The 24,985-nt window shown below is 35.9% G+C and overlaps 1 protein-coding gene across 14 annotated transcripts in view; it reads left to right on the forward strand.

The window, feature by feature from the left end:
* Nucleotides 1-24,985, forward strand: part of LOC309820214 (ankyrin repeat and KH domain-containing protein 1) — a gene marked incomplete at its 3' end in the record, with an annotated part of 121,485 nt that overhangs the window by 56,242 nt on the left and 40,258 nt on the right. For 7 of the 14 annotated variants that reach the window (XM_082650840.1, XM_082650846.1, XM_082650848.1 and 4 more), the window contains exons 11-15: nucleotides 3,757-3,813; nucleotides 12,331-12,418; nucleotides 15,084-15,211; nucleotides 15,420-15,563; nucleotides 17,165-17,267. In XM_082650840.1, coding sequence (XP_082506966.1) covers nucleotides 3,757-3,813; nucleotides 12,331-12,418; nucleotides 15,084-15,211; nucleotides 15,420-15,563; nucleotides 17,165-17,267 — 520 coding nt within the window. Of the gene's footprint in view, nucleotides 1-3,756; nucleotides 3,831-12,330; nucleotides 12,419-15,083; nucleotides 15,212-15,419; nucleotides 15,564-17,164; nucleotides 17,268-24,985 lie in introns of those variants that run through there. The other 7 variants (XM_082650849.1, XM_082650850.1, XM_082650852.1 and 4 more) reach the window with 3 other exon arrangements.

Here is a 24,985-nt window from a genome sequence, read left to right on the forward strand (position 1 = left end):
TATGTTGTACTGGTCTATCACTGATTTTCCTCCCTAACCATGAAGTAAGCTCTTTGACCCTTGTTGCTTTTCTTAGACTGTGTTCTAGCCAAATGAACTTTGGGGGGCGTTTTCCTAGAATAGTTGAGCTAGTGGAAACTGGGTGATTTGGACATGGATACATTAGCACCCTCCGGTTCTTAATCCTGGAAATTAGATTTGATATGGACTTACCTTAAAAGAAACAAAAATTTTGAAGGATCAGTTTGTTATCTATATTAAATCTTAGGAAATAGAGGATTTCTATTTCTTTTCTATATCCTCTTTTGTAAGATTTTTTTTTTAATTTAAGCAATATGTTGTGTGTCTTTCTAAACATTTCTGTACACTCAAGCATATATATATTGTGTATGTGGGCTATATGTCTTTTTTATATGAATAGATTTGTTACCACATATACTGTTCTGAAACTTTTTTCTTTTTAATATAATATTTTTCTGTCAATTCCTAAGATTTCTCATTCTTTTTCACAGGTACCCAGTGTTCTATATAATTTATTAACCATTTATTTATTCATAAACATCTGGGTTATTATAATTTTTAAAGATTACAAATGGTACTGCACTAAATATTGTTATGCAGATTTATGTATTTTTGCTACTTTTGTGAATATATCTATAGGGATAAATTCCTAGAAGTGAAATTGCCAGTTTTCAGAGGGTCCACATCTAAAAGTTTGATAGCTGCTGCGAAACTGTACAAAAATGCTGAACTAGTCTATACTTCTACTAACAATTGAGGTCTCCTGATTCTTATATTCTCATTAACATGGGTAAGATTTCCCCTTCCTTCCTTCCTTCCTTCCTTCCTTCCTTCCTTCCTTCCTTCCTCCCTCCCTCCCTCCCTCCCTTCTTCCCTCCCTTCCCTTTCCTTCTTCCTTCCTTCCATTTTTTATGGTTTAATTTTCTAATCTCTGATCATAGTCCCCATGTTTCTTTTATCTAAAAAAATCCCTGTGCTCCAGGTAGCCCTATGAGCTGCTCACTAATTGCTGAACTAATTGTTGAACTATATAAAACATAGGTATAAAGTTACTTCCTGGAAAAGTATTTATTCAGACATCATTTACAAATGGAAATTTTGAAATATTTTGTTAATTTCTTTTAAAAAACTGATTTTTAAAAAATCAAATATTTAGACAATGTTTATTGACTCCATTCTGAAGAGGAGATTAATGTGTCTTCCACCATAGGATTTTCATGAGTTATTTTATTATTACATTGTCATGATTTTATAACATTTACATTCTGTTTTATGACCCTATTATTTCTCAAAGTTGTTTAACTGTATATTTAGGTGGATTCAGTGTTTACCTTACTAGTCTTTCATATTATGTAGACTCTGAATTCCTGATTTCCTGAACTTGACTCACCTTTTGGCTGGCTGATACTGGTATTTTGTTTTGAATTTACTTTCCTCAACCAAAAAAGAGTTCACAGGTGCCTGCATTTTTGATATTACTTTATGTTGTATTTATAAATGAATGTAGCCAAATATAAAATTAATGAATCACTTGTTTTTTCCCCTCAAAATTCTAAGCCCTCTATTCTACTGTCTTCTGGTATTAAATATTGCCAAAGCCTGCTAGAATATTCCCCATTATATGTAAGTGATTTCCTTTCTGCCTGGATTATCATAAGATTCTTTCATTATACTTAAACCTCTATGATTTCGCCAGGATGTGTCTTGGTGTTTATTATTTTATAACAGTTTTTCCTGGAAAACCGTGAGTGCTTTCTATTTAAAGATTTTAGTTCATCCTCTCTCCCCTCTCCTTTTCTTTCTCCTCATCATCCTTCTCCAGTTTTTTTCTATTACAGCCTTGAATACTTCTTTTTCTGTTCTGTTTTCTTCTAGAACATTTATTATCCACATATTGAATCTCCCTTATTATCTTTATGTCTGATTCTTTTCATTTCTTTGTCCTTTTCCTCTGTATTGTTTCTTTCTTAAGTCCATCCACCAGGTCACTATTTTTTCTGTATACTTGTTGCTGCTTCTAATGTGGTTTTCATGGTTTCATCATTACTTAGTATCTTCTGCTCTTCCAACTCACTTTTTTCCCCTGATAAATTTATTTATTTATTTATTTTTGGCTGCATTGGGTCTTCATTGCTGCGCACGGGCTTTTCTCTAGTTGCAGCGAGCGGGGGCTACTCTTTGTTGAAATGCGCGGGCTTCTCATTGCGGTGGCTTCTCTTGTTGTGGAGCACAGGCTCTAGGTGTGCGGACTTTAGTAGTTGTGGCACGTGGGCTCAGTAGTTGTGGCTCATGGGCTCTAGAGTGCGGGCTCAGTAGTTGTGGCACACGGGCTTAGTTCCTCCGTGGCATGTGGGATCTTCCTGGACCAGGGTTTGAACGTGTGTCCCCTGCATTGGCAGGCAGATTCCTAACCACTGCGCCACCAGGGAAGTCCCCCAACTCACTTCTTTTTTTTTTTAAATTTATTTATTTTTGGCTGCGTTGGATCTTCATTGCAGTGCACAGGCTTCTTATTGTGGTGGCTTCTCTTGTTGCAGAGCACAGGCTCTAGGTGTATGGGCTTCAGTAGTTGCGGCTCGCGGGCTCAGTAGTTGTGGCGCACGGGCATACTTGCTTCATGGCATGTAGGATCTTCCTGGAGCAGGGCTCGAACCCATGTCCCCTGCATTGGCAGGCAGACTGTTAACCACTGTGCCACCAGGGAAGTACCCCCAACTCCCTTTTAAGTTTCCTCTTGCTGTTATATCACTTTGTTCCACTAGTTAAAGCGTTCATATTCTCTTTAATATTTTTGAAAGTACAAGGGAACATTTGACTAAAATTTTGTTTCCATTTTTGTAGGAACTTCTTAATAGGTTCTGTGTTGGATACTTTGTGCTTATTTATTCTTATTTGAATGGAGCTTGTCTTTGTTGAAAATCATATGGGGTTGAGGAAGGGAGAAGTGAACTTTAACAGTCAGCTTGTTCAAATCATAGAGTTGACTCAAAATACTTTCTCACCAAATCACTACCATAGGAGCATGCATCCCCTTAGGGTAAGCATATCATCCAGGGTAGGAGGTAGGAGTGACTTAGGGTGAAGCCTTCTCTAGGCCACATTTCTTTTATTTGGAGATATAGTTGATCCTGGTCAGTGATTGCAATTCTTATTACTGTTTCTTCAACCATCTCCCTGTCTCATCTTTGAGTACTTTCTCCCTGTCTGGAGACTAGATCTAGATAAAATACAGATATTCCATCTCTCAAGTTCTTTCAAGTCTCCTGTTTTAGTTGAAAAGTGTGAGCACTAAGTGCATTTATAATGGGGGGAGGAGGTACTACAGAACTATTTAATCTCTTACAGTATTTTTCCTACTTTTATCTCTCAGCTTCTGATATTCGCAAATCTTTTGATTTAATTATTTTCCTTGGTTAGATATTAAGATACTGCTCTATTTTCTGTGGTTTTAGTTGTATTTGGAGATAAAGACATGAGTTCAAAAACTTTAGCAGAATTAGGTCTGCGTATGTTAAGGTTTATATTGAAGTTATATTGGTAGAGAACCATATTATCGTACTTAAAAATCATACTCTGTTCATGAGATTATGGTCTCTACAGATGAGAATCTTTTTAGTTGAAGATCCTGAGTTAATAAAGCCCAGCACCTGAAGTACTGGTCACAAGGTCTTCATGGCCAAATGTGATTTTCGTTTTTGGAATAAGATCCGTGAGTTCTTCTTTTTCCTTTCACAGGACAAGCAGGAGGACATGAAGACTATTTTGGAGGGCATAGATCCGGCCAAGCATCAGGTGAGGGTGGCCTTTGATGCTTGTAAGCTACTACATAAAGAATAGATGATGTAGGTAACCAGAGCTCTAGATATCTGAATTCCAGTCAAGAAGTTCCAGGACCCTGTTGGGTGACAAAGGAAATCCTCTTTGATTGAAAAAGATTATGAAATTCCAATAAGAAGAGATTTACATTACTAGTGGTTTGCCTCCTTAGTATTCTTTTTATGTGGTATTCCTAAAAAAAAAAAATCTCTTAGGTTAAAATAGATTTTCTTATTCATTCTCCCTTATTGAGAGAGCTAAGATAACCCAGAGAGAAAGTCTCAGTCATAAAGCCCTTTGTATTCAACTTTGTTCAACAAAAATCTGAAACTCAGATTTAGGGTGATATATTGGATTTTTTTCTATATAATCCTTAAAGAAACAACAACAACAAAACATTTTAGTGAAAAATTTACTATATTGCTCATGCCCTAATTTCTATAAAATTAAAATTTTCTTCTTAAAATCCTCTCGTGTAACCTCGTTCTAAGATTGTCTTTTAAGAAGGTGAATACTTGTTGATAAACAAACATTTCTTTTGAAAAAAAATGTGTGGAATTTGTGCCTGATGCTTTTAAAAGTCAAGCAAATTTAATATCCATTGTAATCCAGAGAGATTTGTTTATACTCAGGAGCAGTGCTTAATTTTTAAATTAGGAATAAGTTGTGATTGCTTCACAATTAATTTAGGCCATCTAAAATAAATTTTTCAGTGTCAAGCCACTCTTAACCATAATGCTTATTAAGTATCTTTTTTATTGGCTTTTGGAATGAGAAGTTGTTATATATTCATTCTATTTTGAAGAAAGTAAATAAATTTCTTTCACAAAATACTATGTGAAAATGTAAACTTTTACTCAGTTTATATAATAGCTGTGGCTCCTATCAAGAATGTAAAGCTGAGTGTTAGTTCAGATAAAGTTATTTTTTTCTCCCTGGACTTGTTAAAGAAAATGTGATTTTAAATCTGTCTGTCTAGCTGTAAGTCTCAAGACTTGGGATACTTTTTAAAATTGAGGTTTGCAGCCCCACTTTTAGAGGTTCAGATTCAGCAGATCTGAAATGGGGAGTCTGCATTTTAAATGATATCCCAGGAGATTCTCATAAGTCCTCTATATTCCACACTTTGAGACATTGCTAGAGTCTGTAGATTATTCTGCATCGTTGCTGAGTTCTGTTCTTTTCCAGTCTTTGCTTTATTATCATTCTTCCTTCATCCAAACTGAGTAAGCTTGGTTTTTGTCTTTGTTACTTGTGGTTTTTAGAAACTGAGCTAAACACAAACCCTAAAACGGTGCCTCTTAATCTTTTTCCATCTCAGTTCTGCTGAGGGATATGAATCTGATCAGTAACAGATCACTAAGTTAATGATTAATATACAGTGGTGGGTTGGAAGAACATATCCCCTAGGGGAGAGTGTAAGAATCCTTTAGTACATATATAGTATAAAGCAGTCTCCCTCTCCTCTCCTCTGATTCTGGTCCTTCCCCCTAGACAGTGTCCTCCTTCAACTGCAAGAAACACCGGCTCTGTGATATAGTTACAATCTTTGATATATACCTTGGTTGCCCAGGACTGTGGTTTTAAAGGAAATCAAATTATTTTAAAGAAAAAAAGCCTAAATCTAAAATTAAATTTTGTTATCTAAAGCCAAATAGAAAAAAAATGCACCTTTTTTCTCATAATGCTTATGCATCGGAACCAGAACTTTGCAGTGCATTTTTTATGGACAAGATTTTAGCAGGCTCATGAGCTCTGATTATCCACTTATAAATATGTTTCAACTGTTGATTAGTTTACCTTAATAAACTAAATAGGACCTCCCGCTTTTTAAATAACTTTTTATTAAGGAGTAGCGTATATACATATTCTAAAACTTTACTACTTAAAGCTGGAAAACTTTTATCAATTTTTTATTGATTCTTAAAACTATCTGTGCAATACACAAAACTCCTAATACACTTTTTTTTTAAAGGCCAAGTTCTTTCTTTCTAGGTTATTGTATGTTGAATGAGTTCTATCTCAAAGTTGTTTAAATATAAGTGACAAATGACTTCCAGTCAAGAAAGTAAAGTCACTGTTAGTATATTTTGAAACCTCTCTGCTCTCTATCATTCAAGTACATAGATCTAATAAATAAAATATGGGAGAAAAACAAACTAAACTAAAAATATATAGCTATACTCAGAAACAAGACCAACGAACTCTGTGGACTAGAAATGGACCCTGGATCCACAGCTGAAGCTGTAGGCCCAAGGAGAATTAAACCTAAAAAAGAATGGACGCTGGGGGCTGGAATTTCATCATCTTTAAGGGAATAGGGACTGAATGCATCTCACATGGAACTGGCCAATAGGTACAGTCTTATTGCCCAGCCTATGAAGCAGCATGGAAAAAAAACTCCAAGCAACTGCCCAGAGTTGCAGTCAGAAATTAGCAAATTGTTCTTCATAGAGAGAAGATGCAAAGACAACATTGTAACTAAGAACTTGGAGGGCATCATTATTTGATTTAGTGAGAAGAACAGAAATAACTTCATGGGATAAGAAGCTTAAGTTGCCAAAGAAAGAGCTACTTCTGAAATGGGCCAGACTGAGGTAACTTTCAGACCATCTAATGAGAAGGGATAAGTTTGTGGATGGAAATAAAAGAAAAAAAACAACTCCCATGCAAAATGAGCTTTATCAAATAAAAAAATTATAAAGCTCAGGAGCAAATCTACATGAAGAGAGATAGTCAAAATGCAAGCAAACAAAAAGCAGCAGCACAGGAGAGTACAGGCCCAAGGAAATTGAAATAAAAGACTTGAATCAAAGATTTTAAGCATGCTTATTTTAAACTATGAACAATAGCCATAAAACAATGTGAGGCAATGAAACAAAAGCTGATGATTATGAATTAAGAACAGATAGATACGAAATAAAACAAACTTTCAGGAGAAAAAATTGTAGAAATAAAAACTAAATATATAGGATAAACAATATATTGGACAGTTGAATAAAGAATTAATGAATCAGGGCTTCCCTGGTGGCGCAGTGGTTGAGAGTCCGCCTGCCGATGCAGGGGACACGGGTTCGTGCCCCGGTCCGGGAAGATCCCACATGCCGCGGAGTGGCGGGGCCCGTGAGCCATGGCTGCTGAGCCTGTGCGTCCGGAGCCTGTGCTCTGCAATGGGAGAGGCCACAGCAGTGAGAGGCCCGCGTACCGCAAAAAAAAAGAAAGAAAAAATAATTAATGAATCAAATGATAAAATAGATAATATAGCACAAAGGTAAAGAGATGGAAAATATGAAAGAGAAATTGAGAGGCCATATATATATTTGACTATATATATATATGAAGTTCCTGAAAGAGAGGCTAGAAATAGAAGGCAGAGGCAATGCTTGAAGAGATAATGATGGAGAATTTTCTAGAACTGAAGCCTGACATGAATCCTTGATTGAAAAATAATTGCTAAGCAGAACAAATGAAACTGCAGAATTTTAAGGATAAAGAAAAATCCTAAAAGCTATTGGAGGAAAAATGAATTATTCTCAAAGGAACAACAATTAAATTTTTGATGGTAGATTCTCATCAACAAAAATAATCACAGAAAACAATGGAGAGTAATATTCTCAAAATACCATAAGAGGGACTCCCCTGGAGGCACAGTGGTGAAAGATCCACCTGCCAACACAGGGGACACGGGTTTGAGCCCTGGTCCGGGAAGATCCAACATGTTACGGAGCAACTAAGTCCATGTGCCACAACTACTGAGCCTGCACTCTAGAGCCTGCGTGCCACAACTACTGAAGCCCGTTCACCTAGAGCCCGTGCTCCGCAACAATCGAAGCCACCACAATGAGAAGCCTGCACACCGCAACGCAGAGTAGCCCCGCTCGCCGCAACTAGAGAAAAAGCCTGTACGCAGCAACGAAGACCCAACGCAGCCCCCCCCCAAAAAAAACCAGAAGAAAATAACACAATATAGAATTCTATACTCAACTAACATTCCAAAGAAGGAAAAATAAGCATATTTTCAGATCTACAAAGAATAAAAGTTTACCACCTCAGACCCTTGCCAAAAGAACTACTAAAAGTTATGTACGTCAATAAGGAGAAAAAGAACCCTGGAGGAAGGCGTGGGATGCAGGAAGCTACGGTAAGCACAGAAATTGGTAAACTATAAATACGAATTTGTGAGTATAAAACCTAAATTTTTATGCTTAAAACCAAAATAGTACTAAAAATCTAGACAGCAGTAGTATGAAATTCAGCAGGATATGTTAGAAAGTTCAAAAGCCATTCTAGAATCCTTGCATTGTTTAGGAGTGAAGAATCAGGTACTAAATAAATTTAAAGATTCTTTTTTACAAAAATATATTATTAATCAGAACAAATATAAACCTACTGAACTTAATTGTTAAAAGGGCACAGACTTGAATTAGATTCAAAATCAAAATCTAGCAAATTCTGTTTTCAGGAGAAAGATCTAAAGCAAAATGACAGGGAAAGGTTGACAGTGTAACGGAAAAAGTTATGTAAGGCAATATTAATATCAGGGAAAATGGAATTTTAAACCAAAATCATTTTTAGAGATAAATAAATGCTCTTCCAGCTAGTATAACAATCAATCACTAATCAGTAACTAACATCTACCCTCCAATTAAAATAGAAAATTACAGAATTACAAGAAAATTAGTCACCTCTACATTTGTAGTGATAGGATTTTTTCCCACACTTCTCTATGAAACTGATAGATCAAATACATAAAGCGATTGTTAAGAATAGAAAAATCAAATTTGCTTCTATAAATAGAGAGCTATCATTTTGTTTCCAATAAATATGGAATATGCTATTTTCCAGTGCATTGAATATGTGTAAATCTGGTGCATGTTTTAGGCCACAAAAAAGTCTTTAAAACAAACTTCTTAATCATATGAACTACATTCTCTGATCTTTGTCTTTTTAAAATTACAAATTAACAATAAGATCTTATTTTAAAAATCCCATATAACTAGAAAATGAGGAAAAATACTTTTACATAATTCATGAGTTAAAAAGGCAATCCCAGTAAAAATTGCAAAATAGATGTTATCACCAAAACTACACATCAAAACTTGGGTGAGAGGATACAGCTAAAGTGGTCCTTAGAAGGAAAATTGTGTGTGTGTGTGTGTGTGTATGTGTATAATGAAAGTAAATGAAGCTAGTAAAAGAACAACAGCACAAAGAAGGAAGGACATAAAGTTTTTAAAAAGTTAATAGAATAGTAAACAACAAAAAATAGAGTTAAAAAAAGAAAAAATAAGGATAAACAGCAAAATAAAAGCTGATTTTTAAAAAATTCTGAAACAGATAAAATAAGCCCAGCTTTTTTCAAAAGGGCAAAAGGTATATGATAGAAACTTAAAGGGAGTTATAACTATATGATATAGTAGAGAACTTCAAAATTTATAAGGCAATATGAACAATCAGTTTGAATACTTAGATGAAATGAATACTGATTTTTAAATATAAATTATCAAAAATGATTCAAGGGGATTCCCTGGCGGTCCAGTGGTTAGGACTCTGTGCTTTCATTGCCGAGGGCTCAGGTTCAATCCCTGGTCGAGGAACTAAGATCACACAAGCCTCGCTGCGTGGCCCAAAAAAAAAAAGATTCTAGAATCATATACCTCAATAATTAACAACCATTTCACCAACTGAGTCAGTAGTTCAAAACCATCCATCTAATGAAGGTAAGAGGATCCCAGATGGATTTATAGGTGAGTTTTACCAAATGTTGAAGGAATAGATAATCCCTATATTATTCTAGCTGTTCTCCAAAAAGAAGAAAGAAAAAAGGTTAAATTGCACAATACCTAAGTTTGTAGCCTTGAAAAATAATTTTCTGTTTATGAAGGAAATAATCATAATTCGTATCCTAAAATTTTATTGATATTGAACAAATATTGGCTGAAATAATAAATCCAACATTCATAAGTAAGTAGCCAGTTGATCCTTGAACAACGTGGGGGTTGGGACGTCCACCTGTGCAGTGGAAAATCCGCATATAACCACATCTACCCGTGTTGTGCGGGGTTCTGCACCCCTGTGATCGTGTAGTGTAGAACTTAGGTATCAACATATAAATGGACCTACGCAGTTTAAACCGATGTTATTCAAGGGTCAACTGTATAGACAAATTTGATTCCTATCCTAAAAGGATTCAGTGGTCAGATACTTTGGGACAAATGGTGTGTGTTGTGGGATATACATTATTAATTTTAGGACAAGAAATATTATAATACATTATAAAGTTGTAGTATCGTATCAACTGTTTCCTCAAACATATTGTTCAGAACCAAAGGAATGAATTTATAGGGAGGAAAATAAAATAGGCAGCTTTTAACACCTTTTATTTCCAAAATTTTATTAGTATGTTGAATTTTGAAATTTCACTTGGAGTGAGCATCTTGAGATTATACCTTCTGATTTCTTATTTTTAACAGCTATGGGAATATTTTAAATATACAGAACTAACAAGTACTTTAAAAGTTACTTTAAAAGTTTATTCTAAACAGGGCTTTCAGAATCTTTTGTCTTTGCCACTACTAGTTGCATTGATGGGTGTCACTGCCAGGCTTAAGAGATAAGAAAGAAAAAACAAGGAAAAGTGACATTAGTATTGCCCACCCATGATCTAGTAATAATGTATTATCAAATGAAGGTAATGAATGTCTTACTCTAAGTTTAGCTACCAGTCTTAAAATTAACTTATCTTTCTCATATTTACCTAGTAGAAAATTTAAACTTCAAACTTCATTTCTATGAAAGGGAAGATTTGAGAGGTCAGATGTGCTTAGGTTCTTTCTTGGTAAACAGTGTTCAAGTACTTCATTGTTTTAGACATTAGGTATATAATGATAAGCAAAAATGGACATGATTGCTTTTCTCATGAAGCTTATACTTGAATGGTGGACATGTTACCCAAATAGTTAACACAAACTAATATGTGATTGGAACTTATGAAAGAGCAGTTCGTAGAACTGTAAGTCAATAGTAGGAAAAGTGATCTAGTCAAGAAGGTTCAGGAAAGTCTTCCTTGAGCAAATAACACTTAACTTGAGACAGTCAAGGATGAAAAGGAGCTAACAAAGAAGTGTTACAGGGAAGAGAGAGCAGCTTAAGCACAAAGGTCCTGAGACAGGAGGGGAAATAGCAGTTGCTAAAGGAGCAGTTTCTTTCCAGTGAGTAGCTGATACAACAACTCCAGCATGTAGTGTGTTGACACAACTTTCTAGGTCTTTCTGAGTAAGCTCTTCATGATGTGTATTCCGTTTTGTTTGAAGTAAATTGCCAGAATATTAGATTTACCTATATTTGAATATAAGTTCAAAATTCATTCTAAAGCCAAATTTTGTTGGCATTATCTATAGTTATTCATCCTCCATACCTTAGAGTTAATAAAGATTGTTGTCTAATCAATATGCATAACAAAAATCAAAACATAAACTAGGAGGTTGAGAATTCTACACTATCAAGATAAAAGAAAAAAACTTCTTTTAGAGTGGAATTCCTGTCACTGCAGTCCAGTTTAAAGTTTCCATTGGGTTGACAATCTATTCTTATTGTTAGTTTGCCAAAGTTGTAGTGAGATATAGTTATGTAAGAAGAAATCACCGTTCTTTATCAAGTTTTTCTTAGTAACAAAAGAGGACAAGAACAACAGAAATTAATGTTTGCATACATAGTGAAAGAGGGGATAGTTGAGAGAACTTTTTGTAAAAGCTATGTGTCAGCTACATTTTAATACTTAGATGAATGTAGTAAGAGTTCACTGTACTCCCAACAGGCAGTACTACTTACCATACAAGCAAGCTTTTTTTAGTGGCATTTGATATTAGGATGCTTGAGAAGCTGTTTTCTCATTCATTCCTCTTGCGGACAAACTTGCTAGGAAGAATAACAATCTTCCTACTATTGTAAGACTGCTTCTTTTGTCTTTGACTATTCAAGCATTTAATTTCTACTCTAAAAAATAATCAGCTCATTTGTATGTTTTTCTTTTTCCTTTTCCCTTTACTCCTGAAATACCATAGTGTTTTTTCTTCAGAGATTGGTTTCTCTCCTTTGATAGATCTCTTATTGGCTTCTGATATGATGAGATCCTCAAAATCACCTCACAAAATTAAGGTTCCTTTTTCATAGTTCAGATGAATAGTTAGGGAAATATCTTTTTAACCTTAGTATTAGAAAAATGCAGTTACTTCTCTTTGGGGATCAAACTAAACATAAGTCTTATCCTTAATGTTTATTGTTTGGTATGTAAAACTGAACGTGCTCTTAGAAAGTTACACCATCTAATGTGGACTGAAATTCTGTATTTTGGAGGAATTGAGGTAGGTAACATAAGTGACTGCATTGAGTAAGTATTAAATCTTCATTATTTCTTATGTCGTTGATACTAAGTGTTAAAAATAGATGGTTAATGAATTGGCACTGATGGATTATTTTATGTTTCTTTACTAGGAACATGAATCTGAAGGTGGAAGAACCCCTTTGATGAAAGCTGCGAGAGCTGGCCATTTGTGCACCGTGCAGTTTCTTATTAGCAAAGGTAAAGAAAGTACAAGTCTGCATTTCCAAGAAAGTACAACTTCTGAAAAAAGTTCCTAAACTGTTGCAATTTCTGTTAAAGCTACTTTACCTATAGTATAAGTATTATATTCCAGTCTTTTGTTGCTGTATTTTATTAGGAAACAGAGTTCATAAGGTGCTTTGCTGGGATCTTTATTAGTTTTTTTTTTTTTTTTTTTTGGCTGCGTTGGGTCTTAGTTGCGGCACACGGGATCTTTCGTTGCCGCGTGTGGGTTTTTTTTTCTCTCTCTCTAGTTGTGGCGCGAAGGCTCCAGGGCACGTGGGCTTTGTAGTTTGCGGCGCGTGGGCTCTAGTTGAGGCTCGCGAGCTCAGTAGTTGTGGCACAGGGGCCTAGTTGCCCCGTGGCATGGGGAATCCCAACTCCCTGAGCAGGGATCAAACCCACGTCCCCTGCATTGGAAGGCGGATTCTTAACCACTGGACCACCAGGGAAGTCCTGTTTATTAGTTTTGAGTTTGAAGTTTTCATCAACCAAAGAGTATATGGTTACTCCCCAAAGTTGGAAATGTCAAAGGTAAAGTGTCCAACTATATTTAGTAGATGCAGTATCGTTCAGCACTTAAGGCAGTTCTGCCGGAAATGGGGAAGGGTGGAGGAGAGAAAGTCTGCTACTGTTGTTTATGGTACAGTTAAATCAACCAAGTACACAAGGGTGTTATTTATTATTTTTATATTCCTCTAGAGATTCTATTATTAGAATATATTTAGGCAAAGAAGTTCAAATGATGGATAAGAGGTAGTTCAAGACTATTTACTATAGAAAAGTGAAATGCTGCTGAACTCAGTTTATGTTGAACCATATAAAATTGTCATTGTATATGTCAAAGATGGTAATAGCAGCAATTTCTTTTGGTTCAGTCTAACTCTGTGTAGTGTTCGAGGTACTCTGGCATCTGATAAAAAAAATCTTAGGTTAGGATGTTAAACTGTAAGGAAGGTCCACTCAAGTGTTGTCACATTATTCAAATAAACATTTTATATCTATTGTATATTCCAATAGAATTCTGGCATTTTGTACCATTAAGGATGCAGTGTAATATTTTATCATTTTAAATATACTTGCTTTCTTCTTTAATTGGATAAAATTAGGCCTATTTTCTTCACATCACATTTTGCTACCAAGTAAGGCATATCTTACATAATGTCATAACTTAGTTTGTAAAAGCTATTTACTTCAACCATGCAGAAGTAATAAACAGATGGATAACCTTTAGAGTTCTCTCATGCTCCTTTCCTAATCATACCATCAACTACCCTGCTAAGCATATAATCAGGCTTGTCAAGAATAAGAACACATTGATTATAGCCTTTCTAGGCTGTAGTAAGTGCTAAACAATCCCAACTAAATTTATTATTAACAACTTTAAAAATAATCTTATGTTGGTAATGTAAGGATGTTTATTGGTGTGCCTCGTCTTTCCCAAAGGTACTTTAATACAAGTTAGGATTAGGTTCAGCTGGGTCTTTTTGAAAATTAAATAAATAGTAGTTTCCCCTAGGTTTATTTTTCCCTTCATAAAATAAGTCGAATTAAGGAAGAAGGAAGAATGAACGTTGCTATAGTCCTTTTGTTTTTTTTTTTTTTGGTTTCACTACGTCTTAGTTGCGGTAGGCGAGCTCCTTAGTTGCAGCTCACCAGCTCCTTAGTTGTGGCATGCGAACTCTTAGTTGCATCGTGCGTGTGGGATCTAGTTCCCTGACCAGGGGTCAAACCCAGGCCCCCTGCATTGGGAGCATGTAGTCTTATCCATTGCACCACCAGGAAAGTCCCCGTTGCTATAGTCTTAACCATCTAGTTGAGTCCTTTTGGGATTGTAAAAGGTAGTTGAACTAAAAATGAGAGGTCTTTTTTTCCGTGAATCAAAATTAATTTACCAAAAAAAGAGGCTAAGAAAAGATTTTGCATTTAGACTTCTTTTTGGTCATATTGTACAAAGCTATTGAACAACTTACTAAAAGCCTTTCTGATAACGTATTTGGATAATCTTTTGTCTTCTCTTCATATCCAGGTCTCTCTGACCCTTAAAATATACAATAGGAAGAATTATATTTCTCGTAAATATTGTTTAAAAAAATCTGTTTTCTCTGCTTTGAGACCTGGCTATACTGCCACATTTTAGAAGTAGATCAAAAATGTCATTGTCTTTACATACAGTGGTATTATTTGGTGCTCACATTAACCTGTATATATTTATTAATCTAGATTTTTCATTTTAGAAGTGATATTGAATGAATGAACTACAACTATGCATAGCAATGTGGATGAATCTCAAAAATATTATATTGAGCAAAAGAAGCCAGGCACAAAAGAGTACACTGTATGATTTCATTCATATAAAGTTCAAAAACTAAAACCAGTTTGGAAGTCAGGATAGTAGTTACCATTGGAGGGGCGGGGTAGTGACTGAAAAGGTGCACAAAGTGGGGCTTCTGGTATGTGGATAATGTTCTGTCTCTTGATCTGGGTGCTGGTCACACAAGTGTGTTCACTTTGTGAAAAATTTTCAAACTATACACTTATGATTTGTGCACTTTTTTGTATCTATGTTGTACTTCAAAAAAGTTTTTAAAATCATATTGTCTGAACTGGCTTTGCTAAGATTGCTGTTTATTTTTCTTTGAAGGTGCCAATGTGAATAGGGCTACAGCCAATAACGATCATACAGTAGTGTCGTTGGCATGTGCAGGAGGTCACCTGGCAGTTGTGGAGCTACTCTTGGCTCATGGGGCTGACCCTACTCATCGTCTCAAGGTATTCTACTTCAAAATAAATAAATAATATATACGTCATTATTAAAATATATTTCAAATATTTTAGTGCTTAATATTTATTATTAATATTCATTACTGTTTAAATGAGTTTTGATTTTATATGAGCTGCTAAGAAACTAAATGTGTTTAGTAATCAGATTATAAAAAGAAATTAATAAATAATTAATTATGGTGTCAATTTTTCTCAGGATGGCTCAACAATGCTCATTGAAGCTGCAAAAGGTGGCCATACTAATGTTGTTTCTTATCTATTGGATTATCCAAACAATGTTCTGTCAGTTCCTACCACAGATGTGTCTCAGCTTACCCCACCTTGTCAAGATCAATCTCAGGTAATGTAAAACAGAGCTTATTTGTAAATATAAATATTCTTCAAATTGGGAGTTTTCGTTTAAAATTAGCCTTTAGTAAAATGGGCTTATTTCTCTCTCTCTTTTTTTTTTTTATAAATTTATTTATTTATTTACGGCTGCGTTGGGTCTCTGTTGCTGCACCCGGGCTTTCTCTAGTTGCCGCGAGTGGGGGCTACTCTTCGTTGCCGTGTGCAGGCTTCTCATTGCGGTGTGCGGGCTTCTCATTGCAGTGGCTTCTCTCGTTGCGGAGCACAGGCTCTAGGCACGCGGGCTTCAGTAGTTGTGGCTCACGGGCTCTAGAGCACAGGCTCAGTAGCTGTGGCTCACGGGCTTAGTTGCTCTGTGGCATGTGGGATCTTCCCGGACCAGTGCTCGAACCTGTGTCCCCTGCATTGGCAGGCGGATTTTTAACTACTGTGCCACCAGGGAAGTCCAGCTTATTTCTCTTTTAAATTTGAATAAACCTGGTCCTAAATTCTTTAAGATTTTCTTCAAAAGTACATGGAAATTTTTTTCATTGTCTTATTTACTGAAAATAGTGTTTAAAAAGAAACACAGGGCTTCCCTGGTGGCACAGTGGTTGAGAGTCCGCGTGCCGACGCAGGGGACACGGGTTTGTGCCCCTGTCCGGGAAGATCCCACATGCCAGGGAGCGGCTGGGCCCGTGAGCCATGGCCGCTGAGCCTGCACGTCCGGAGCCTGTGCTCCGCAACGGGAGAGGCCACAACAGTGAGAGGCCCGTGTACTACAAAGAAAAAAAGAAACACTTAATACCAAATATAAGTATAAGTATTCCAAGTTGTCCTTTTATTACAACTAGGTCTTTAAGGTTGTTTGGTTTTTTATGAATACATTAAGCATGATCTTGAACCAAGAGAATGATTTTCCCTTAATACCTCCCAAGACAATATTAATTATCCTAGAGATCGTTACTTTTGTCATCCAGGAAGGTGTGGGTAAACCAGGATATATGCACCAAAAATTCATTAAAGTAATTTTTAAACCTACCTAAAACTATGGAGAGAATATAGAGAGTATACTAAGTATACAAAGTTCAGTGAAATCTGAAATTGTTTTTTACAAAGTTATTCTGAGAACTACTGAAATACACCAATTCAGGAAATGTGTTGGATTTTTTTCTTTTGACCCATATAGAATTTGAACAAGGGTAAATTGGCCAGTTGAATATGTGACTTGTACTCCTAGCTATAACTGAAACCAGCAAGGATTTCTCCGTAACAAGAGAGTGATATTAATTCCATTTAGCTTATCATTGACTGTTTGTAGAATGCCTGAATTTGCCCAATCAGTATTCTCAGAAATTACTGCTTGGTGAATAATGCTGCTGCTGCTGCTTCTCCTTTTCGTCTCCTTTTCCTCCTCCTTCTTCTTCTTCTTCCTCCTCCCCTTCTTCTTCTTCCCCTCCACCTTCTTCTTCTTCTTTGTTTTTCTTTTAAAGAAACAAAAAAAGTTAATTTGGTGGTATATGAAGAAAATCTAAAACAGGATCTCTGTTTCATTTATGGACCTTTATTTTATTCTTTGGTCTGAGATTCTTTTTTTCTGAGTTGACTTTTTAGGTTCCACGTGTACCAATGCATACACTCGCCATGGTTGTACCTCCACAGGAACCTGACAGAACTTTACAGGAGAACTCTCCTGCTGTTTTAGGAGTACAAAAAGGTTAGTTCTTGAATTATTTCCTTAAAATGGGTATTTTATCACCTAAAGTATGAATTCATAAAGGTACTTTAATGGTACACAGTTACTGTGTATCCAGAATTGAGGTAGGTAATTCTGACAAATGCTAATCATCTTACATATTATTTAAAATAGAAAAGACACAACTACTAGGAAAAATGATTTCTTAAAATGCTAACATACTTCTAGGTGTCGTTTTCATCTGGTGTAGGCAAAAATACTTAAGCATATACGAAGTTCTTCATTATATTAAATAAAGTAGCAAATTATATTAAAGTAGCAAAAATTTGTCAGGCATTCATTTTTCATTTCACAATTCTTTAGCTAAACAGTAATATGAGGAATGAAAATATGTTTGCTGTCAAGTCTTAGTAGCATTGATTCAGTTTGGTGAGTGAGAAGTTTAAGAATTATATTTAGTTTCTTTCATGTAATGCTGAATATATGGCTTAACATCTGTCAATATGTGAACACTGACAAATAACCATAAAAAAGTATATGAATAATATCCAAGTGAATATCAAGGTGTCCTTATTTAAAGGACTCAAGTTTATGAGCTCTGTTATTTTTCTGCTGTATTTTCATTTGTAGATATAAAGTACCTTCACTTGGTAATAATGTATGTGGTTGTCCTACCTGAGTTCTCTGAAATAAAGAAAATAGGTAATATGTAAAGTATTAAAAACTATTATATGTAAAACAAATGTATAAGCGTATTTCATTCATTATATGACAACGAAGTTCTAGATTTTTGAAATCACAGTGAAGTGTATAAGTATGTATTTGTATCTTTAACACAGCTTTAAGTCAAGTTGGTAAGGAGTGACTATACAGCAGCAAACAGAATCTTCTTTCAAATTAATGTCAATTTTAGTAATTTTAGAGTATTGTGGGCCTTCACCAAGGATTACTTCATTTCTGAACTATTAATTTCAGAGATAAAATACCTGTAGTCTCTCTGACTTAAGCTAATTCTAGCAGTTTTCCATTGGACACCTAGCTATTCAAACTTCAGAAAATGAAGACTGCTCTTTTTAGTCTTAAATAAAAAACAAATTAAGCATGTACTTGTTAAGGAATCTGAGTATCCTAACTGGCTAACAGCCTTTAGTAAAATATTTAAACCTAAATGCCTCTGTTTTTGTTGCTCTTTGTTTGGCTATATCCTATAGAGGACTGTAGTAACTTTGGCTAGGGAAATTCAGTACTAAATAAGAAATCATTTAAAAAATACTTATTAACACAGAGCCACAAAATAACCAAGAAATAAGCTAGGAAGGACACAGAGTATGTGCAGAAAGGAAGTAAAACATTTTAAATTTAGATTTAATATGTAAGTCAACTGAAACGTTTGGGTAGTGACTTTTTAAGTTGATACTCAAGTGAGTAATCATATTTTTGCTTACTGAAATACCTTCTTATACTGAGTAGCTACTTATTTTCTTCACTTCGATGTTTTTTGTTTTTTTATAAATTTATTTGTTTATTTTTGGCTGCGTTGGGTCTTTGTTGCTGCGTGTAGGCTTTCTCTAGTTGCAGCGAGTGGGGGCTGCTCCTTGCTGTGGTGCGCGGGCCTCTCATTGTGGCAGCCTCTCCCATTGCAGAGCACGGGCTCTAGGCCCATGGGCTTCAGTAGTTGTGGCACGCAGGCTCAGTAGTTGTGGTGCACGGGCCCAGTTGCTCTGCAGCATGTGGGATCCTCCTGGAACAGGGCTTGAACCTGTGTCCCCTGCACTGGCAGGTGGACTCCTAACCACTGCACCACCAGGGAAGTCCCTGATGTTTTATTACTTACTGAATAGTGTCAGAATGAACTAACCTTTTAAGGAATCTTTCATTTTACTAAATTATTAGGGAAGGAAAAAATTAACACTTGTATCTAGACACTTGGCACTTGCTATTGCCAGATGCCAAGTGGTGTTGCCAACCCAACATTTATTTATGTGGGAGCAAGCTGTGATAATGCATTGCGTTAAGATTTCATGTTAGTATTGATATAAATCGTGTGCGTAATAGAATATCAGTGTAAATTAGGAAAAATCAATTGATGATGTAAAAGTACACATTGAATCACCTGGGTAGATAGAAAGATCTATCTTAAATTATTAAATATATATTATTTTCTCCTTAAAGTGGCTTTTTCTTAAAATTTCTCATTTATGTAGCTAGAGAAGTTTCTTTGAGTGATGAAATTGCTGTTTGACCGTTTTGCTTTTTTTTTTCTAAGTCCATAGATTATACCTGCATTGCATATGTGGCTAGGGACGGAGGAAGGATTCTTACTCTCTAGGACTCTCTTTCTATTCTAGCAATCATCTTTTCAAGTTTATAACATTTTACTCCTATCTGAAGTCTTTATTCATATCTGCATCCTTTTAAAATATATTCATGCCCATAAATCTTACCCAGGTGTTTCTTATATATCCTACTATAACATTCTTTTCTTTCATATGCACCATTCATCCAGGCTTCTTCCATCTTGACTCATATTCTCCTGATTTAGGCAACTAATCTCACTTATCCATTGTTAGTTTTCAAGGATTTGAGATCCTAGCTGGCATCTGACAGAGGCCTCAGAATCACCTTTATAAACAAAATGTGAAACTAGGTAAGAGTGATATGCTCAGTTTTCTAGCATTGTTTAGCTTTATCATCTATAGTTATGAATATTCACCTGGGAAAGGATACATAAGTAATATCAAACCTTTGTCTTTCCAAATTTAATATTGTAAATAAATTTGTTGATTGAAGCCACTTGTTGCATCTCATTCATTTGTAGTAACTGATTCTACAGAGATCCTAAAATAGGATTCTGATTATTCTTTGTAGTTGTATAGCTTAGAACTAACTAATCCGTTGCAAAGCATTAAAATGATGTCGAGATAAACAATACACATCTTTTGTGTGCACCTCAAGGCCCTCTTGAGGAGTCATTTCTCTGAACTCCTGTAGCACTTTATTGGATCTTCCTTCTGGCTCTGGTCACTCCTGCACCTTCTTCACCTCCCCTTTGGACTTCAAGTGTGGAAGGTTGAGTTAATCATACTTAATTCCTGGACTTTGTCATCATGGCTCTGCTCTTGTTTTACTTTGTTCCTTTTTATCCCTTTTTCCATGCCCATACTTGCCCTTAGGCAGTCATTCTAATGTGTTTGATTTGCAGATTCTTTTGCTCTTACAAGTTCTTATAAAATGTTTACTACTTTATATATTTTTAAATTTACATAAATGGTATTATGCTATAGATCCTGTTTTGTGTTTTACTTTTTTCACCAGCACTGTTTTTAAGATCTATCCATATGTCTACCTCTAGATTGTTTCTGCCTGCAGCATACATAGTGTTTCATCCTGTATATCCTCTATTTTTTACTTGTCCTTTCTCTCAGTGATGGGTACCCAGATTGTCTCTCATTCCCCACCACCACAGACAATGCTGTGGTGAAAATTCTGGTACAGTCTCCTTATGGATCTGTATGAGAATTTCTCTGGGATAAACTCAGGAGCAGAATTACCTGTCATAGGAATGCATAATGTTTATCTGACAAAGTACTGTGAATACACTCTTTAGAATGCTACAGCAGTTTACGCTCCCAGCAGCAATGTGTAAGGGTTACTATATTATACGCCCCCATCCCATTTCCATATCTGCCAATGCTTGGCTTTATCCTTTTATTTGGATTTGTACATTTTTATCTCCCCTTTTAGACTGTAAGCTCCTCGAGGGCAGGGTTTAGGTTGCTCGTCTTTGTATGGTCCACTATGCCTTGCTTGTACTAGACGTTAAATATTTGTTGAATAAATTAATAAATGCCCGGCTAAGAATATAGATTATTCTGAAGGCAAAAGAAAATTAAGAATTTTTTTTAATGTTGGTGCAGTTCTTTTTTTTTTTTTTTTAATTTATTAATTTATTTATTTGTTTTTGACTGTGTTGGGTCTTTGTTTCTGTGTGATGGCTTTCTCTGGTTGCGGCAAGCAGGGGCCACTCTTCATTGTGGTGCGCGGGCCTCTCACTGTCGCGTCCTCTTGTTGCGGAGCCCAGGCTCCAGACACGCAGGCTCAGTAGTTGGGGCGCACGGGCTTAGTTGCTCCGTGGCATGTGGGATCTTCCCAGACCAGGGCTCGAACCCGTGTCCCCTGCATTGGCAGGCAGATTCTCAACCACTGCGCCACCAGGGAAGCCCAAGAATTTTTAAGAAGAGCGACATTGTGATTAAAGGGGATGTTTAAGAACTTAATCAAGAAGTACTATTTAAGGGCTTCCCTGGTGGCACAGTGGTTGAGAGTCCGCCTGCCGATGCAGGGGACACGAGTTCGTGCCCCGGTCCAGGAAGATCCCACATGCCGCAGAGTGGCTAGGCCAGTGAGCCATGGCCGCTGAGCCTGCACATCCGGAGCCTGTGCTCCGCAACGGGAGAGGCCACAACAGTGAGAGGCCCGCGTACTGCAAAAAAAAAAAAAAGGAAGTACTGTTTTAGACTGCTGAGGAACAGATTGAAAACAGAACTATAAATGTAAAGTAAGCATTAGGTTAACATGATGCTTTATATCCCAGAGTTGTTTATTGGAGTAGGTAACATGAAAAGTTCTCATTTTAATATCAAATCATTAAAATTGTATAGAAAAATTATATGTACAGTGAATGAGGTTGAGTGTTTCTCTGGAAATTTTACTACTAATATTCTCTAGTTTAGTAGATTTCCATTAGTAATCATGCTTATGTGGATTTATATATGTCCAAATTTAATAATGTCTTTTAACATATAACTGCTTATGTCCATCTCATTTCCTCACTGCCCATAAAAAAATAAAGGCCATGTTCTAAGCTGTCTCTATATCGTGGTTTCCTTTTGCAAACTTTTTTAATTATTGGAGGAAAAGTGAAAATTGAGGAAGTAGGGTAGTAACCAAACCAAAGAGATAAGATAGTAACTTTACCTGTGTTCCTAAATATTAATTTATTATATCACTCAATGCTACCAATGAGTAGACAATGAATAGATTTATATATTTCTATCTGACAGTGGGCGATGTCTGAGGAAGATGGAACTGTTTTATATTCTGGTGTCTTATACTACTACCTTCCTAGAGACTGAAAATTTTGTTGCTAAAAGGACACTTGTTAACATTCTCTACTTTTCCCCAAAATGAAGTTGTTTCTTCAGCTTCTAGGAATAATTAGGTGACATTTGTTTTTTACCAACATGGCTTAGTCGTGATGTTGTAGCTTGTATTAGTGCTTTGATGTGTATCTAGGCAATCCCACTAACTCCATGGTTACAGATACTCAGTCATTGTCTATTTGGGGAAGAACTGCTTTTTGTGCATTACTTTCACCATCCTCTGTTCTTCCTGCTACATATATTTTGGGCTTTTTGTCTCTATGTTCAGTTAAATAAGTTACTCTTTGTAATCTTGTGCTCTAAGCTTTTTGTATTTTATTTCTTAACAAGATACAGCCATTTCTCTCTGTTACTATCCTCAAAATTCTAGCCTTATTTTGGATTATCTTACTATGATAAGATTTTAAATCTGTGAATGTCCAATGTTGTCATAATTAATTACCAGTCTGATTAGTGTTGAACTCTTACCTAATTTTCTTAATCTTAAATACAAATTACAAAACACAAATTACAAAATACAAAAACTATACAAGGGTGTTTTAAAATAATGTTGGAGGAGCATTCAGAACTTCTTTGCAGAACTTCTGAATTTACTCTGCTGATGTCATTGAATTTGTTACACAACTGAAAATTTCCTTGCTGGGCTCGCAGATTTATACATTGCTATTTGTGGCAGTTAAACTCCCTTTTCCTACCAATGATTGTCATTAGGTACTTTGAACAAGTAAAGCAAACTATTATTTTCTATATGATCTTGTGGAAATAGTTATAAAATTATCTCACAAACTAATGGCTTTTGCTCTGAAAGGATAAAGTCTGTTCCCACTACTTTGCTCAGATAGAAGTATAAAATTGAATATGGACAATACATTTTGCTGAATTTTGCCTTTAAAAAATAACTAATCATTGCAGCTCTATTTACAATAGCCAGGACATGGAAGCAACCTAAGTGTCCATCATCGGACAAATGGATAAAGATGCGGCACATATATACAATGGAATATTACTCAGCCATAAAAAGAAGTGAAATTGAGATATTTGTAGTGAGGTGGATGGACCTAGAGTCTGTCAAACAGAGTGAAGTAAGTCAGAAAGAGAAAAACAAATACCGTATGCTAACACATATATATGGAATCTAAGGAGAAAAAAAAAAAAGGTCATGAAGAACCTAGGGGTAAGACGGGAATAAAGACACAAACCTACTAGAGAATGGACTTGAGGATATGGGGCTGGGGAAGGGTAAGCTGTGACAAAGTGAGAGAGTGGCATGGACATATATACACTACCAAACGTAAAATAGATAGCTAGTGGGAGGCAGCTGCATAGCACAGGGAGATCAGCTCGGTGGTTTGTGACCACCTAGAGGGGTGGGATAGGGAGGGTGGGAGAGAGGGAGACGCAAGAGGGAAGAGATATGGGAACATATGTATATGTATGGCTGATTCACTTTGTTGTAAAGCAGAAACTGACACACCATTGTAAAGCAATTATACTCCAATAAAGATGTTAAAAAATAAATAAAACATTCGTTAGTATTAAAAATAATAATAATAACTAAGTCTTTAATTGCAGTGATTTTGGAACTGTGGTTGTCTGACCTTGTTAAAGACAGTATCTCAGGGAAAACCTGTTAGACTTTTTTTGATAATAACATGTTGCAAATATTTGAGCTACCTGCAGTTTTGAGTTCTCCTATTCTAGCAAAAGAAGCAGTGAAATCTCTTATTTTTTTGTCCAGTAGTTTTGTCACCCTCTTGCAGTTCTGAGCATTTAAACATCTAATGGATTATTTTTTTCCTTTGAACCTAAGAATCATTTTGAATGCATTGGATGAGCTTATTTTTAAATCTGAAGTTACATATGTTATTCATATATATTGACTACAGTCCTTAAGAATAGACAACTGTTTTTTACCCAGGTTTTTTTTTTTTTTTTTGCGGTATGCGGGCCTCTCACTGCTGTGGCCTCTCCCGTTCTGGAGCACAGGCTCCGGACGCACAGGCTCCGCGGCATGTAGGATCCTCCCGGACCAGGGCACGAACCCACGTCCCCTGCATCGGCAGGTGGACTCTCAACCACTGCGCCACCAGGGAAGCCCCCCAGTTGTTTTTAAATAGCTTTGTTGTTGTTTAGTTTACACACCATAAAAGTTCACTCATTTTAAATGTACAATACAATGACTTTTAGAAAATTTACATAATTGCATAACCATCACCTCCATCAAGTTTTGGATCCATCACTCCAAAAAAATCTCTCATGCCTATTTGTGATCAATCCTCATTCTTAGCACTATAATCCAGGCAACCAGTATTTTCCTTTCTGTCTCTATAGATCTGCCTTTTCTCTGTAGATCTGTTATAAATGGAATTGTACAATATGTGGTCTTTTGTGTCTGGGTTCTTTCACTTAGCATAATGTTTTCAAGGTTCATCCACGTTGTAGGCTATATCAGTAGTTCCTTTTTATTGCTGAATAGTCTCAGTTCTTCCTAAACAAGATTAAGCCTTGAATTTGCCTCTAAGTAGTTATTATATGTTTCCTCCACTTTATGCCCAGATGTTAAGATTGTTAATATTG

This window comes from Grampus griseus, assembly GCF_964374135.1.
Source record: "Grampus griseus genome assembly, chromosome: 3".
Lineage (NCBI taxonomy): Eukaryota > Metazoa > Chordata > Mammalia > Artiodactyla > Delphinidae > Grampus > Grampus griseus.